This window comes from Pelobates fuscus, chromosome 1 (assembly GCF_036172605.1).
Source record: "Pelobates fuscus isolate aPelFus1 chromosome 1, aPelFus1.pri, whole genome shotgun sequence".
NCBI lineage: Eukaryota > Metazoa > Chordata > Amphibia > Anura > Pelobatidae > Pelobates > Pelobates fuscus.
Genome location: NC_086317.1, coordinates 372,818,316 through 372,837,063, shown reverse-complemented (window position 1 = coordinate 372,837,063; position 18,748 = coordinate 372,818,316). Strand labels below are relative to the sequence as shown.

The window sequence follows — 18,748 nt, the reverse complement described above, 5'->3', positions numbered from 1 at the left end:
TTTGTCCTTTAAATGCCAGAAAGCAAATATAATACTGATATTGTAAAAATAGTGTTGTCACTGTATATCTCAACTAACATGGAACTATGCATTTTTGGTATATATCAGCACAATTATAAAATACATTAACAACATTTGATCAATAAATGACTGCTAGTTCTAAACATGAAAACATTTATAAATCATTATTTGAGCTCTTCTGATCTATCACTAAAACTACATTATTTTAATATGGTATTTCTGGCATGGAAATGCAATATCATTCACGCTTTTGCACAGTAGCACAATTACATTCACCATTTAGATTTTTCAAAACTCTTCATTTTTAGGATTATTTTTTTAATGAATCCAGGTAGCACATGCCTCCATTTGAGTGCACATACAAGCCATACCACTGCTAACCATGCTATGGATGTCACAGTACAAATGTGGAGACAGGTGTGGCATACCAGGGTAGTGCATACGATAGTCTGGGGTAGATTTAGCAAGGCAAAAACAGGTGCTATTCTAGAGCTAAATAAGGAGCAATCACCTCTTAAACAAACAGAACGCCTATCGACATTTAGCACCAGGAATGGCATCTGTTTAGCCATGATAAATCTCTCCTGAGTATTTATCAAACCTTTCCACCTGCGATTCACTGTATGTCAAAATTTTAAATGCAGCTTATTTACTAAGAGACAGCGGTGCCCAAACAGAGTTGAACAGGATAATAATCCCCATTGTGCTGTAAATTCTATTAAGCACGCAGTCATTCCTCAGTAACAAGAATATATGACATATTACAAGAGATTCTAGAATTATAAATATCCTTCTGTTAGATTTGTTCTCATCTCTATGCAATGAAATTACAGTCCACTAAAGAATAAAAATGGACAAGTCGGGGAATGGAAATGTTGCACATTACAATGCTGTGCTCGTAGGTAATGCCATATTTGTGCTACAGCGTTGCTACAACTTGCAATACCCAAAAGGGCATATCCTGTAGCCTAAACAACAGAAGTATAAACTGGATTTTATATTCACACTTGATAAACAGCAATAGAAGCAAAAATGGGATGCTTAGTGCTTCTGGATGTCATCAGAAAAATATAATTCCATTTTAGCTGACATCTCACAAATATAGCTCCAAGTGCATCTTGTTTGTGATGTGTAATTGAAGTGGAAGTCTAATCCCGGCGCTCATAAATCACACAGCAGCTCTAGGCCCTCCCTTATGGCTGATACAAGTGAATTATCAGTTTGTTAGCTTGTACTTTGCAAAGTTCTTTCAGGGTGTAGCAGCCCATTAACACATTCAGGGTGCTAAAGCACAGAACTGGAACTGTGCACAGACAGGCTATATTAGGAATCTCTGCTGGCACTAAAGTAGGTTTTAGCCTAATGATGCTATTGCCATCTGCTTACAGAACATTACCGGGTCCTTGTAATAACAGCACATGGTGAGTAGGTTTACTTGGCCTTAGAGAAAAAAAACAAAAACGGTGAATCTGTATTGCAGGGTAGCATCAAGTACCGTAAGTATACAGCTGTTGTACTACTTGATCTCACATGAATCTGGGAAAACATCATGGGATTTGGTCTATAACAGGCAAGAACTTACTTTAGTTTGGTTACTTTACCAGAGACCTGGTTTCCATGTGAAAAAATACATTTAAGGTAACTGTAGGTAAGATAATTTTTACTTGTATATAAGAGAAAGAAATATAGGATGCAGTCGTAGGAACATAGGCAGCTAAAGCTTAAATACAGGTAGATTTAGAAGAAAAAAATTAAATATATATTAATATAGGTTGTAATTTAAACAACAATATATATATTTTATTAGTTTAGGATAAACTGTTCCCTCCTAATAAAATATGCTGCAAAAATATTTTAATACACTGACCCACTAAATTTACAACCAATCACATTCACCAGAAGTAAGCAATATTGTGTTTTTTTCTTCTGTGTGAATGAGCATGGTAAAAGGACATAAGCATTCAATCCATAGCAATGTACATGGACATCCTGCATATGTTATATATTTAAATTATACTTATATAGGTATTGTGGAAAAGTGAAGAATTTAAAGAGGTCACATATTGCTTGATAATAGTTGTAATTGGTGAACAGACCACCATCCATTTTTATAAAATTAAAATGTATCTCTTGTTATTGTGCTACAAACAAAAATAGACCAAAGCCAATTGCAATGGAAAGCTGTTACTTCAGCTTTGGTTGCACATTTGTGCAACTTAATATCAAGCTTTTACTAGAATCAGACAAGATCAGAATGTGAATAGGCAAAATATGCCTCATTGACAAGTTTTAAACACGACTGGAAGTAAGTAAAATAACAAAATAGATTTCTTTACCAAACATAAATAGAGTACATCCTCTTTGAATTCTATGGTTTTACATATCAGGACATTATTAGAAAGTCTTAAAATTAGGTAAATGTAACCACAGATGAACAACAACATATGGCATATGACACTGTGTCATGAATCATTTAACAACAAAAAAAGGCAAAGTGGAAAAGCCATGTGTGAAGAACTCTTACTGCTTCCATAGAAAATAAGAGGCTAAGTAGCAGAGAGGTGCTGCTAATCAAAAGCCCTTGATTAACTTGATCATCAGCAAGTGTGACCACTTCTATAAAGCCACCGTTTTAGAAGCCTTCAGGTGTGTGTTAGCACAATGCCAAGGAGGAAATACATCAGCAATGATCTTAGAGAAGCAATTGTTGCTGCCCATCAAACTGGGAAGGGTTATAAGGCCCTTTCTAAATATTTAAAGTCAATCATTCTACAGTGAGAAAGACTATTCAAAAGTGGAAAACATTCAAGACAGTTGCTAATCTTCCCAGAAGTGGATTTTCCAGCTAATTCACCCCAAGATCCAATGGTGCAAAGCTCAGAGAAATTGCCAAAAAAAAAAAACAAGTTACATCTCCGATCCCACAGCTCAGTTAGCATATTAAATGACCGAACAAGTATGGTTTGTTTTGAAGAGATGCCAGGAGAAAGCCCATTCTCTCTAGAAAGAACATCGCAGTACGGTTTAGGTTTACAAAGTTGCATCGGAACAAACCACAAGACTTCTGGAATAATCTCCTTTAGACAGATGAGACCAAAGTGGCGATTTTTGGGTATAATGCATCGTGCCACGTTTGGTGAAAAGTCCACCACAATGATGTGAGAGACTGATAAAGTCATATAGAAAATGATTACTTCAAGTTATTGCTGCTAACGGTGGTTCCACGAGTTATTGAATCATAAAGAGCACCTAGTTTTTCACACATGGCTTCTCTATTTTGGCTTAATGTTTTTTAAATAAATCATGACACAGGGTAATATGTCATGTGTTGTACATCTGAGGTTGTATTCTGCTCTGCAAAACCATAGAATTCAAAGAAGGTGTACTTTATTTTTACCATGATTATACATATAAATGGAACAAGTGATCAAAAAGAGGAATGCCAGACATAGCAGACAAGGCCAACATATTATCACTCTATGAAAACATCCAACATTTTAGGGTAGATAGCAAGCACAGATTGAGGTGAATTCCTCAAACAGAAAAATACAATAATCTTGTTTACAGTGAGTATTATGATAATAAATACATCTTTGGCAGAGGTGTGCAGGAACTTGCTCAACAAGTTATAAAATTGGCAGATTATTGATCCAGACACATATATGGTTTGCATTTACTGCAGTGAACAAGGCTTTAGCAGCATAATTAGTAAATCTAGCTTATTTGAATTTCTACAAGTTTAATCCTGTAAAGCAGTGCGCCCAATCTTTTTAATATGTGGGCTGTATACCACTGAGCAGAAACGTTTGGTGGGTCACAGCACGAGAATGAAATCAGCCGCCTTTGAGATGGTGACATTTCTGTTTTCTGCAAACCTAATAAACAGCACTACATTATTTACCTGGATGAAGAGTGCAGCCAATGGGATTATTAATACTCATAATTTTGAAATTCCTGGCACTGGCGTCATGATCATATTCCAAAATGTTCATGCGCAGTTAGCAATTCACCCATGATGCTATAAGCATGCATGTGCCCTCATGGGCTTTCACCAAGTGCATTGTGGGATTTATGATATTGCACAATAACAATAATAATATTGCCAAGCTGTGCCTGAACAGCTTCATTTATATATGTTTTCTTTTGAAATATAAATAGTACAGGACTATGGACTAACATCTAAGATGATGTTCATCTTTAAAGAATGATTCCAACCACCATAACCACTTTTGCTTTTAGAAGTGGCCATGGTGATAGGGATCTGCATATACAGTAATTATGCTTGAAACACAAACTGTTGCATGTTGTTATAAATTAATTAGGGCAAGAGAGATAGACAGGAGGATAGCTTACTGAGGATAACTTTGGCAAGGCGCATTCTTCTAGTCTAGTGACTGTCTCCTGGCCAATCCAATCCTTCTCACAGACGCACTGAGAGGCATGGTATATGGAACATGGTACATGTGCAGCAGAGCTTCAAATATGCTTGTTAATGAGCCTCCACTGGGTGTCTGACCGACAGCTAGGGACTGCAGCATAGAATCTTTATAAAAATGTTCATTCCTCTTGAAATTGACACTTTTACAAAGAACAACAGAGGGGGCACTCTGTTAACTGGTCCTGGTATATATGTTATTCCTTGTGGACATTAAGTCTGTAGGGACCAAAATGTGATGGTGGCAAAGTCTGACATGTGCTTAAGTGGTTAAGGTATTTTATTTCATTTTCAGATTAAAGCAAGTGCACGATATCTGTAGAGGACATGACAACCAGTTATACTCACAATTTGAAAGTCATGCACTTCCACAGCCTCATCACTTCCGACACCAGTTTTAAAGGTCTCTAGATTGTTTCCTGCGTCAATTTCCATGGATCCCTCCTGTATTTTTCCATTGATGCTCATTGTATAATGGACATTATAAACCTGCAACAACAACAAAAAAAAGGTAAAAATACGCAGAGTATATGATTATTAATGTGTGCTTTATAACAAAGTTTGATTTTTTTTTTTTTTTTTTAAGTGAAAAAATTATTTCTCATGGTATTGCTGTATCCCAAAACCTATTAGGTTAGGGGATATCCACAGAGAGCTTAAAGCAAACCATAACAGCATCCAGTTTTATATCAAAATACTTTGGATATATGCACACAATCAGAATTGGACATACCATAGTAGTGTATGTTTGTCTACAGCCAGCTTCAACATTAGACATCCCCAGCTCTGTCCCAGACGCTCCCATGGTAAGCCCAGTGTAGGGTTTTTCAATAGGTTCTGAGTAGTTTTCAGCAGCCTCCCAAACCCTCTCCAAATTTTGTTGTTGTCTTTGCATGAATATTGCCATATTTTCATTAGTGTAGTTAATTTGTATTCTAAGAATTCCAGTAGTGTTGGAATGTGAGTGCTCTTCTAGTTTATGGCAATTAGGTGCCTGCCCGCCATTAGGATGTGGGTCGCCATGGCCCTATTAACATACAGCATGTCTTTATCAAAGGAGAGGCATAGTAAGTCCTCTATGGACTGGGAAATGTGAGACAGGCAGAGATGGTGTATACGTTTATAAACTTACCCACTATCTCTGAACAAAATGTTGTGAGTGTAGGGCAGATCCATGTTGTGACCTCAAACTCGCATCCCACCTCCAACACTTCAGGAAAAAAAGAACCCTGCACTAAACAGCAACATTTTGAAAGTATTTTAGATTTTTTAAGGATGATGTCCAATAAAGAAACAGTGTATATTGATATACCCTAAGGGTGTCCATGGTAAGACCCTGGGATGTATAAACAAAATGTAACAATAAGCTTTTTAGTTGTAGATAATGAAACGTATTTAGGGATTCTGGTGCATACGTTTGCTGCAAATCTCCAAACGGAAAAACCTTTGAGCTATTTGTGTGATCCCTTTCTTGGTCCTAAGTGGGGGACAGTGGAGCATTGAGTAATAGCTTACTGTTGAGACGTAACATGGGTAATAATGGGTCCCAAACGTTAAAGGAAAATGTAGTAGTATTGAAAAAGGGGGTATTCCTTGGGGCTTGGGCGTAGTGTCTTTGGTGTCCATATTAAAGAGATAAGCGTGTGGTTAAGAGGTTGTGCGTTTTCCATGTCCATGCATCTGTGGGTGTGCAGTTTAATAACATGCGCAGCCTCTTTACAGTAAATGAAAACGTGTTGAACCCCCATACCCTCCATTTGTATCCCAAAACGTTTTGGGAATTTAACCATGTCAAAGTTCCCCGGTTCAATCAATATTGTTGTTGTTAGTCTTCTATGGTCCTCCACCAGACAGTTTCACATTTTGTGAATATTTGCCCGGAAACATCTTCAAGGAAGGAGTTCTGACTGATTAAAAAAACTCAGCTTACAAGAAACTTGTGAGTGAACAGATAGTTTCTCATAAAGATATTAGTAAATAACCTTCAGCTCATTTTTCTGGCGAATGGTTAAGCTTTGGAGGAACTCTCCTAATTTCCCCAAATTATTAATATTCAAGTTCCATTTGAACTCAACAATAGCCTAGCCTGGCAGGTCAGGAGCATCTACATAGGAAATTGTCACAGTTTCAGGACAATATGAACCTCTTCATTAGAATGAAAAGTGTGCTCCAAAGTCAAATCAGAAGCCAACACGCAGGACATTTTGAACTGAGCCAAATAATGTGGTCACATGTTAAGGGTATGCTAACTAAAAAATTACATTATGAAAGCCGGACACTATTTAACCCCTTAGGGACACATGATATGTGTGACATGTCATGATTCCCTTTTATTCCAGAAGTTTGGTCCTTAAGGGGTTAAATATTATAACATCGGGGGGCGGGGCCTGACTGCAGAACAGAGTAGACGTGTGTTGCTGAAGCTCCTGCAGCCCCATACAAACTACGTTGAATCCCGCTAAGCAGAACCTGCAACCCAACTTATTCTGGCTCCTATGTGACTCGGGACACCGAGACCTACAGGATGACACTCTTCCCGAGGTTATACGCCAGGGTCCCAAGCACTCAGCTACTGAGGCCTACACACGAGGTAGACATGGGGGAGACGGCCGCTCTCCCGTTGTCCCAAAGCACTGAAAGGCACAGCTCAGACCACCGTTCCCCCCCCCTATGGACCGGCGGGGGTTATCCTGGTCCCCATCAATCTGGCACTCAAAGCTACACGGACTGCACCTGACCGCCCGGACCGGGGCTTTGAATATCCTGTACCCAGCAACATGGCGAATACTATATCCGGGCCTGTGATCACACTGTCCAAGCCTACCAGCCTGGACCTGATTTTCCAGAAATTCTGGGCCCGATTGGAGCAACACCTAACCGGGTCCTCACCCGGTTCACGGAGCGGGGACAGAGAAGAGGATGAGGAAGACAAGGAGTGGATTGATCTCGGGTAAAGCTTGTTCCCCCACGCCCGATACGCTCAATGTATACCCACCTGGGCCGGAGGTCCCACGGAGCCGTCCTCCGAAGCTTCAGCCACCACGCCGGAAGCCCGCCTGCCGCTGGCGGGGGCGAAACACCGGGGCCACTGACGGCGCCCATAAGGGGAAAGACACGGCACACATAGAGGTCCGAGTCTGTGGCAATCAGAAGCCGACCCGACACGAGGCCTGGGGCTGGAGAGAAGCCCCTCCTTCCTCGCAACCACCCAGCACCGTCCACTGCACCCAAGCACCAACAGCCTCACGACCCAATACAGGCATCGGCTAATGCAGTGACATGAACACAGGCCTTGCACACATGACCGAGCAACTGCATGGACTGACAACCGGAGAGACCTACACTACTGAAGATGAAGACTACCTGATACCCGGGCGGACAGTGAATCTCAGAGACTGTGTCACTTGACTCAAAACGGTACCACTTCAAGCAACATATACAATACTGTGACTCCTCTCCACACCTCAGATATAGTCAATTTTTTTTTAGCTTAAAATTTTATCTGCCTGTTAGCTAACCCCGTAATTGCCAGGACCATAACGTCACATGTGTGCCCCTAGTCCATAAACCTTCGCAGGGGACTGTCCCCCCTAAGCTTTAGCCCATAGCTTGCTGCCTAGTAAATACTTTGTATGAAAAGCTTAAACTAACCAAATGCAAATCAATCTTATATCAAAACTAGACCCAGCCTGTGTTACCTAGTTAGCCTGTTATTTAAGAATGACCACAATGTTTAATCAACATGTTTCAATAATGCTTTCTATGATATAACCAACCTAGCATGTTAATATATATATTAAAAATGTGCATGTTACTCATATGCCCCGCATGTTAAGCGAGGAGGAATGCCTGAGGATTGCTATTGGGGCACCTCAAGCCTGTTTGTACTATTATTATGCACAGCAAAATTAAAAAATACAAAAAATAAAAGAAAAAATATTATAACATCAAACTTAAAGCATTTTCTTCATACAGCAGGTATAACTACTGTTATAGCATTTCTATTAAAAGTTTCAGACAATACAAATATGCAATGAACCTTCTCAAAAAATATAGGCCTAGCTTCCAAAAGGAAAAGTGGTAGCGAAGCACATTAACTTACACTGGCCATGCTAAGCAGAAAACTCTCTAGCAAGAAAGACAAATTGAAAACCAAAGAAAATTAAGTGGGTAACAGTAAATTAGTGAGGAACCCAGAAAACTGGCCCAGGTCAAATAAATTGGGACAGGGTGTTATACAAAACTAGGCCGACTACCAAGAAAAAAACTAAAACAAGTCATGGTAGCGGTAACAATCAATGCAGGAAAAAAAAATGTAAACTATTATTACAACTAAAACTTGAAAACTCCACAGAACATGAAAGAAGGCATAAAAACTCCCATAAAATACGGACAATAGTAATACTGAATAAACAAATTATACAATATAGAAAGCACACTATAATAATAAGAAAACCTTAAGCCTGTCATGGGATTAAAGATCCATCTAACGGCAGAGCCCACATCCTATTACCGGAACCAGTACTAGATCCTCCTTGGAACAGTATATGCCAGACTGAGTGTCTAAAATAGCTTCCAGGTATATAGTTAGAACGTCTTTGCAGGAATAAAAGAGCCTATAGCAAATCAGTCAACATGTTTTGTCCTTCTGGACTTTATCAAGACTGCACACAGAACTTGTTTGCAACATAGCAAATCACCCCCTCTTCAACGTTTAGCAGTTTTTCAATTATGGATTCATTTTTTTATCTTAAAGTAATTTTAAAATTATATTTTCTTGTTTGTATTTTTTATATCTGGATACCGAGAACTAAATGGCTATGAAAAAAATATGGTAGGGCATGGAAGATCAGGTGTATTCAGGTTTTACACAAACATTTTAAAATATAATTCCGTTATAATTTAGTTTTAAAAATCTTGTGCCTGTATGGAAACAGCCAGCAGCTTTAAGCGCTGCCATTAGGAATCATTGGGCTCTGACTATGAGAGGGAGTAGGACGCATCTAAAGCCTTGCCTAAAGTGAATGTGAGGTCAGAACCCTGACAAAACTCTACAGCATCTCATATTTTCTTTTAACCAAACCTAATTATAGTTAAAATAATGGAGGGCATTGCACCGTGTTTTGGATAGTGCCTCGGCACAGATTCGTTAGCCGTAACGGATGCTCATTGCATCTGGTGCAGCCAGGCAAACATAAGGCCTAGCTTGAGGTGCTAGTGGTTGCTACAGATCTTTAAGATGTGGCAAATGTTTTATGGGAGGCTGTGATGCCATTAATTTATTCTTTTAATAGGATACAATTGCCATACATGTATTCACCTCACCATTTTGACATCACTTAATAACTTTAGGTAATTATTTTAGATGCAAATAGTACATTCTATAGAAGGCTATTAACAGAGCAGGAGATAAGAAATTCTAGATTAAACAGATTGTGCAATAAAGGAACCTAGAATATCAAGGTTTTTTTACAGTAAGTGTTTAGGAAGGTTTCGCAAGTCACATGCATATATACCTATTTAAAATAGTGACCTATTTTTAAACATACAAGTGATAATCTCACTGAGTGTGAGAGTTAAAAGCAGTGGAGAGTTTTGCAAAAGCCTCAGGTACTCAAAGGGTTAAAATCAATGCCTCCTTTATAGTATCATTGTATTCTCTGTTCTAATCTGTGCAATATAAATGGATGTTTGATACACATAGAGTGCATATTCATTGTTTGTCATGGGTGAATACATATAAAAGATAATATATATTTCAATTATTACTCTATAATACTAATGGATTAGTGACCTCTAAAACACTATTAAAGATCATATTATTATTAATTATGCTACAATACAACATATGAGGGGAAAAAAAAGGTTTCTATATAATAAAAGCAAGTGGTGATGTACCTGTTTAAATAGGCTTACACTCAAAAGCTTTCTAGGGAGGCACATATTTATTTTTCCATTGGATCATGTCAATCTTAGAATCAAAACAAAATTCTAATATAAAAACGAGTGACAAGTAGTACTGATCAGAAATGGGCAGCAACAAACACAAAACGAGCAAGCATGAACAACAAACCTTAAATGTTAACCCCTTAACGCCGTTACGACGTTCTATGTCGTCACGCTTTAAGGCCGTTGCGACGGCATAGAACGCCGTAACGGCTTTGAGCCCTGGAGCGCCCAGGATACTTACCTTCCCGGCGCTCCGCTTCGGGAGGACTGCCTCACAGCCCAGGCAGCCCCCCCACGGCGATCACATGGCCCCCTATAGCTGGCTGTGGATCTGCCAGCAGGGGGACTGTCTAAAATATTAGACAGTCCCCCTGCTGGTAGGTAGTGTAAAAAAAAAGTATTAAACATGTTTAAAAATAAAATAAATATATTTATATATATAATATATATGTATATTATATATATTTAACATCATACATAGTGTATTTTAATACTAATATAAGTACATATATTAGTATTAAAATACACTTAGAATGACGTTACATATATATAATATACATATATTATATATATAATAGATATATACACATATATTATATATATAAATACGTATAATTACAATAATAAATAAATAAAATAATAAAATTAATAAATAAAATATTGAAACAAAATTTAATATAAATTATATATACATATGTAATTTCATTCTAACTGTATTTTGTTATTAATATATATATATTGGTAATAAAATACACTTAGAATGACATTCTATATATATATCTATCTATCTATATATAAAATGCAAATAACCGCAAATATATATATATAGATAAATACATATAATTACATAAAAGATTACATAAGTATACACGTAGAATTTAAATACCTATAAATGCATATATATTAAAATTCTACGTGTATATTTAAGTAATCTTTTAACATAATTAGGTGATTTGATTAATTAAAATTTGATTGACATACCTGACAACACAGGGAGAAAGTGCAGAGAATTTAATTCGCAAGCACTATATTTGACCCTGTAACGCTCCAAGACAACATAAAACCTGTACATAGGGGGTACTGTTGTACTCGGGAGACTTCGCTGAACTCAAATATTAGTGTTTCAAATTGGTAAATTGTATTACAACGATGATATTTTAAGTAAAAGTGACGTTTTTTGCATTTTTTACAAACGAACGGCACTTTTATGGACTATATTATTGTTGTAATATGTTGTACTGTTTTAAAACACTAATATTTGTGTTTAGTGAAGTCTCCCGAGAATAACAGTACCCCCCATGTACAGGTTTTTCATGGTGTTTTGGAAAGTTAGAGAGTCACATATAAGGCTTGCATTTCATTTTTTTGACATTGAAATTTGCCAGATTGGTTATGTTGCCTTTGAGAGCGTATGGTAGCCCAGGAATGAGAGTTACCCCCATGATGGCATACCATTTGCAAAAGTAGACAACCCAAGGTATTGCAAGTGGGGTATGTCCAGTCTTTCTTAGTAGCCACTTAGTCACAAACACTGGCCAAATATTTGTTTTTTGCTTTTTTAACACAAAACCAAATATGAACGCTAACTTTGGCCAGTGTTTGTGACTAAGTGGCTAATAAAAAAGACTAAACATACCCCACTTTCAATACCTTTGGTTGTCTACTTTTTCAAATGGTATGCCATTATGGGGGTAATTCTCATTGCTGGGCTACCATACCGTCTCAAAGGTAACATTACCAATCTGGCAAATTTCTATTTGAAAATGGAACGTTCTATATTTGACCCTGTAACTTTCCAAAACACATAAAACCTGTTAATGGGGGATACTGTTGTACTCGTGAGACATTCACAGCTAAAATGTCAGACGGAAATACAAATGTAAAAAAAAAATCTTATTTTCTCACATTTTTTTTTTATTTTATTCATAATGAATTATGTTCCATATATGAATCGTTAATGATAAATTAAAGCCCTGTTTCTCCTGAACAAAATGATATATAATAAGTGTGGGTGCATATAATATGAAAGAGAGGAACTACGGGTGAACAGACATATAGCGCAAATTCCAGTTTTTGTTTACGTTTTGTTTTGATCAGAACGTGCACTATTGACTCCGTCCTGAAGGGGTTAATGTGTGTGCGCTCCAATAATTATCAAACACAAAAAGCAAATGCCGTGGTCGGTAACTTTGCAAAAAGCCGCAGTTTTACGATAGCTGGAACGCCATTTTCACGTGTGTTTTCCCCGGTTAGTCCACAGAAGGGACGGTGGAGTGTCGGCGAGACAAGGGTCATGTCTGGCTTTATTGACTCCCCCACGGTCAAGTACTTTGGGGACAGTTTTAGCATACTTTAGCAAGGAGAAACATCATTTTATATTCTGTATGTGTATCCATTTCACGCATATAATATTTTCGATGTTTAGTATTAAGCCCCCCCTTTTTTTATTGCATATCTGTTGGAGCTACTATATGCTGCTTCATTTTATTTGATACCGTAGTGGCTCTACCTGGACTGTTTGTTGGAGATTGTTACTTATCAACTTTAATAGTGGCATAGGATTAAATGTTTGATATTTTGTATATGTTTTCATGTATTTGATATATTTTACATGTATCCCAATAGACCTTTCATTCCAATGTCTCACTGGTTTTATAGTGGATACTGTGCACATTAAAGGAACACTACAGGGTCAGGAAGACAAACATGTAATCATGATCATACAGTGTTAAAACCACCACTTAGCCCTCCGCACACCCCTCACCTAAATATAGTAGAATCTTACTTTTATTCCAGTCTCCAGCTTCTGGCCCCTGATCTGCCTGCTTGGCTGACATCATCAGAAGTGTTGATCAAAGCCCAACACAATGCTTTCCCATTAGCTGAGACTGTCAAGGAGGCTGATCAAAGGCAGAGCCAGCACACATCAATGCATCTCTATGAGGAAAGTTCAGTTTCCATGAAGAGGGTAAAGACACTGAATAGCAGTGCTGCACACTGGGCAGCACTGCCCCATGATGCGCGTCTAGTAGCCATATGAGGAGTGGCCAGTGGAGGTTTCCCTAGGATGTAATGTAAACGCTGCCTTTTATATGGAAAAAAAAACAGTGTTTACTGCAAAAAGCCTGACGGGAATGAATGAACTCTCCAGAACAAATACAATAAGCTGTAGTTGTTCTGCTGAATATAGAGTCCCTTTAATCTTTCCTTGTACTTCTAAAGTTTTTTTTTTGTCCAACTTAAGTCAAAATTGTTTTATTAATAAAATTAATGAATGACAAGATGTCATTGACAATTATACAACTTTCCAAATATTGAATTTTTGAGTCTTAGGAAAAGACACCTGTGACATCAAAAGATATGAAACAATGCTAAAATTACAAAAATATATATATTTTTCTAGTCTGAATGAAGCATTTCCCAAGGACTATGCCCTCTTAAGCAGATAAGACCAAAATGTATAGACAAATATAGGACACCATGGCAAATATATCACTTAAACGGCAAATGTTTCATCACTCAAGAATCTTCCTTAGCACTTTACAGCTACTTGTGAAAGAATGACTTGCCTTATCATGCATATTGCTAGAAGTGTAGAAATATATACTGTTTAGGTGCAGAATCAAAGGAGCCAACTAATGAAACACAAAGGAACGACAAAATGCAAAACAAACAAACAAAATAAGACTGCATATTCATAGTGCATACAGAATGACATTGTACCTTTAAAATAACTATTTGACATTCAACACTAATGACACCTAAATTCAATCATCTTTGGAGGGTTTATTTAGTTACCTTGCAGCGATACAGTAGGGAAAATCTGAGAAAGAAACAACTACAGACTTATAAAGAACTAAACTACTGCTTGGAGCGATTTCAAGTTTTGTACAAAAAGAAAAAAAAATTAAATCTCTTATAAAAGGCGAACAGAATATATTAACCTGATATGCTAATCCATTAACTTGTATGTCAGGGTACAAGGAAATGCGTTCCTTCTGGGATTTCTGAATATTCTTAACCCTTTGCGTGAAGCATGTCACCAAATATGATTTAATGAAATTTACCATAAATGTCAAAGTTTCTCCTGAATATTTTTTAAATACTTTAAGAGATACTATGAAAAACGATGTTGTAGTTGTGTAAAACATTTAACCCCTGTCTTGCAGGAAAAATAAAAATTATATATCAAGGAGTTTTTTTCATACAGCTGTGAGTTGAGGTGATTAAATGTGCCCCATTTAAGTTATTGCTCCAACTACCTTTCAAGCTATTTTGTATTTAATAATAGCAATTGGTTGCCAGCACACTAGAGTTCACTGATTAGTGAAAAAAAGCAGGGTTACCCATAAGATTTACCATCTCTATGTGAAGAATGAAGGGGGGCAAACTGGTAAGACAAACTTAAAGGGGAATTGTCACTTTGCAGGTTTTTTATATATTATGATTATATTATTGATCTTCCCCTACATTTATCAAATATGTGTTTGTGAGATCTGTAAAATAAAATAACATGTAGAAAGGTAGCTCTATACTGGAATAGAGTGCTCTATGTTGGCTCATTGTCAGCCATTCTTATAAACTCAGGGATTTTTACTAAAGTCAGATGGAGATAAAGTGGGAATTCAAAATGGATTTTACATTTTAGACCAAAACAGCTGAACTGGAAGCATAGCTGAATTTACTGAATAACCCTGTGAATATAGTAAGTTGAAGAATCAGAAACAATGGAGATTTATTAACGTGTGGCTGACAGCGAGGCGCAAATGATTAAATAGGTTGTTTTTTCTTTCTTCTTCATTTCTCGCTTCATTTGTGCCCTATCCTTCATTTTTGAGCCATAGACAGAAAAGTGTTTTCTTTCACTTTCTTTTTTCCCTGACATTCGAAATTTGGTGGAGTTCTAAAATGATCATTTCTGAGAAAACCGTCCCTGTTTAGATCGCTTTAATAAAATAATTAGGGAATTTAACCATCCCCTTTCGGAACACTGATAAATTGTCCCCCATGTTACTGTCTCTCCTTCTACAAAGCAATGTCTGCCCTAGATGTGCCTTGACTGATCTGGTTTGTATTTTTATCAATTACAAATTTTTAACACCGTTAAAAGAAAATCAAGCATCACATAAAAAAAAAAGGTTAACGGTTGTAGGTGATTTTTAATCTTATATTTAACAGTAGAATTTCCAGAGTATTCCCGGTTGTCTATTAACATGGGCTTATTGATGTAATGGATGCATACCTAGCCATGAAAAAAAAAAAAAAAAAAACAATAATTTATACTTAAATTATTGTTCTACTATTATATAACATTTAGAACAGAATTAAATATTTTTTGCAATGATGGCATTACAATACATCTTTTGTCTCGCAAGCCTTCTGAAATGCTCAGTATCATTAGTATCAGATACCGTAGGATATATATAATTTTCACAGTGTACAGTAAAAGTAAGAGTGTGAAATGTGTACAATGACTCAAATATGCTGCACACACATTCTAAAAAAAATCTGTTGGGAATGAAGATCTTAAAACGGTCTGTGACTGAACAATAATAGGATAAGACTAAGCTGCTGAATACAAGATACATGTTTCTGTGTTACTTTATCTGGTTTTGCTCAGTATACAGAAAGTAATACTTGCTGTGTTACCCGTTTAAAGTACATTATGCTACAGATTTTTTAGGTTTCACCAGTAACACCTCCTATTTCCACCTATACAATATTATACAAAACCTACAAAAGAGGAGATGACTCATTTAAGAACACAAACTGCAAAAACTTTAAAGGGACACTACAGGCACTAAGACCACTTCAGCTCATTGGTACAGTGTCCCCATTACCCTTGTACTGCAATGTAAATCATTGCAGTTTCTGACAAACTGCAATAATTACATTGTAGCACTAAGACAGCCTCTATTGGCTGTCTACCAGACAGTCGCTAGAGGCGCTTCCTGGATCTTACCCCACTATAGGTCTCCTAACTGATGCTGGACGCCCTGACACACTGCATGAGGACATCCTGAGTCAGTGAAACCCCATAGGAAATCATTGATTTAATGCTTTGCAATTGGGAGAGCCTAATGAATTTGCTAAGATTGCCGCGCATGCGTATTATCTTCTCTATCGGATGATGTCTAAAGAAGCGGAGCACCGACCCAGCGATGAGGGACATCGCCGATGGAATTGGGTGAGTAAATAATGGGGCTTTAACCCTTTATTGGCTGGGGGGGAATGAGCACCACAAATAGGAAATGCTCACAGTATAATGTAAAGATAATATTTCAATCAAACATTATTAGATTAGGAAGGGTATTAAAAGAAGGGTGAAAACTGTGTATTTATTTTCAACAACGTGTCCTAGAGTAGGAACTAAAAAATACTATTAAATCATTATCACACTCCAGTAACTTATCTACTAATTATGATGTTCAGATAATGAAATAGAGTGTAGATGAAATCTGCTTATACTTAAAGGGCCACTCCAGACCCCTAAACAACTTTAGCTTGCTGAAAAGCTTTATGTGTGAAAAGTCTGCCCTCTTTTTGCGTTTTGACAACAGGTAATGTTACTTCCTGGTTTTGTTAGCTCAAGGTAGCTGGCCTCAAGAGACAGCAATTGCTCAGAGCACCTGACTTACAAAGACTTCGCATTGATCTGTATTGGGAAGTCTGTGAATAGGCATCCACAGAAAGTCTGGGCGTGGTTGGAAGGGGAGGGCTTGCAAAGGCAGCAAACAAGAGTTCTGCAGGTTTTGCAAGATGATTTTAGATATATCCCTGGCACTCACCAATGGGCAGTAAGTGATGACTCTATAAATAAACTGGAGTGAAGCCCTAATCACCAATGGGCGGCAGATGGGGGCTCTAATATGTATCCCAGGAAGAGAACTTGTGTCTCCCCTCAGTACCCAACTCATTGGTGGCTGGAGCGGACTACAATATTGATGCTGGAGGTTACCTGGTGTCTACCTAGCAATGGGAAAGGGTTGTAATGTTGATAAGGCGGGACTTGGTAAATTTCCCCAGATCACACCCATGGGAAAGCTAAATGAATATGGAATAGGGGGGTGGATCTCAAGACCCTGGCCACACCCCATCCCAATTAAAGAAAAAACAACAACCTATGTTCACCATGATAATAGTGAGGGGGTCAATTAAAATAATACCTGTAAAGAAATAAAAAAAAATCATACTTGCCATCTCTTCTAAATCTATTTCTCTTCAGCCCCAAATATGATGCATTGATTGAAAATAAAAAAGGACCAATTCACAGAGCCGCATGGCAGGTTGGGGCATAGGTGAGGTCTACAACCTCCCCTGCAGTAATATGCTAATCAGCTGCAGCATGATTAACCCTTGCACTGCCAAAGGCTATTTAAATATTTGTCCGCTGGCTGCTATTACTGCCAAGGGCCATAGACATTAATGGCTGACCCAGGGCCAGCGCTACCTGTTAGGCGGACTAGGCAGCCGCCTAGGGCGCCCCTTGGGAAGGGGCGCCGCCAAGAGCACCGGCCCCCCTCATGCTGCAGCCGCCCGAGCGCTCTGCAGAGAGCCTCAGGCGGCTGCAGCTTTGCCCGGGCTGGTGCGTCCATGAGGGCGCACCGCCCGGGCGCAGTCATAGGAGAGGGGCTGACAGGAGGGAAGCGCTCGGCGCTTCCTCCTGTCACTCCCTCACTGTAGCGCTGTATGGTCCGGCCGGGTGAAGGGAGCATCTGTCTCCTGTACCCGGCCGGACTAACAGGAAGTGAACACTGAGTGTGCACTTCCTGTTAGTCCGGCCGGGTACAGGAAACAAAAGCTCCCTGTACCCGGCCGGACCATACAGAGCTTGGCCACGCTACAACAGAGGTAGGGGAGGGGGGGGGGAAAGAAAGAAACAGGGAGGGAGGGGGAAGAAAGAAACAGGGAGGGAGGGGGGAAGACAGAAACAGGGAGGGAGAAGAAAGAAACAGGGAGGGAGGGGGAAGAAAGAAACAGAGAGGGAGGGGGAAGAAAGAAACAGAGAGGGAGGGGGAAGAAAGAAACAGGGAGGGAGGGAGGGGGAAGAAATAAGCAGGGAGGGAGGGAGGGGGAAGAAAGAAACAGGGAGGGAGGGAAAGAAAGAAACTGACGGGGGGAGGGGGGGCAGAAACTGACAGGGGGGAGAAAGAAACTGACAGGGGGGAGAAAGAAACTGACAGGGGGAGGGGGGGAGAAAGAAACTAACAGGGAGGGGGGAGAAAGAAACTAACAGGAAGGGGGGAGAAACTAACGGGGAGGTGGGGGAAAGAAACTAACAGGGAGGGGGCAAAGAAACTAACAGGGAGGTGGGGGGAAGAAACTAACAGGGGGGGAACTAAC

General features: G+C 38.6%; 1 protein-coding gene across 1 annotated transcript in view; it reads right to left on the bottom strand.

The window, feature by feature from the left end:
• The window catches only part of CNMD (chondromodulin), a 90,525-nt gene that overhangs the window by 64,021 nt on the left and 7,756 nt on the right, over nt 1-18,748 (bottom strand). Inside the window, exon 3 of the mRNA XM_063425962.1 lies at nt 4,805-4,945. Within this exon, the coding sequence (XP_063282032.1) occupies nt 4,805-4,945 (141 nt within the window). The remainder of the gene's footprint in view (nt 1-4,804; nt 4,946-18,748) is intronic.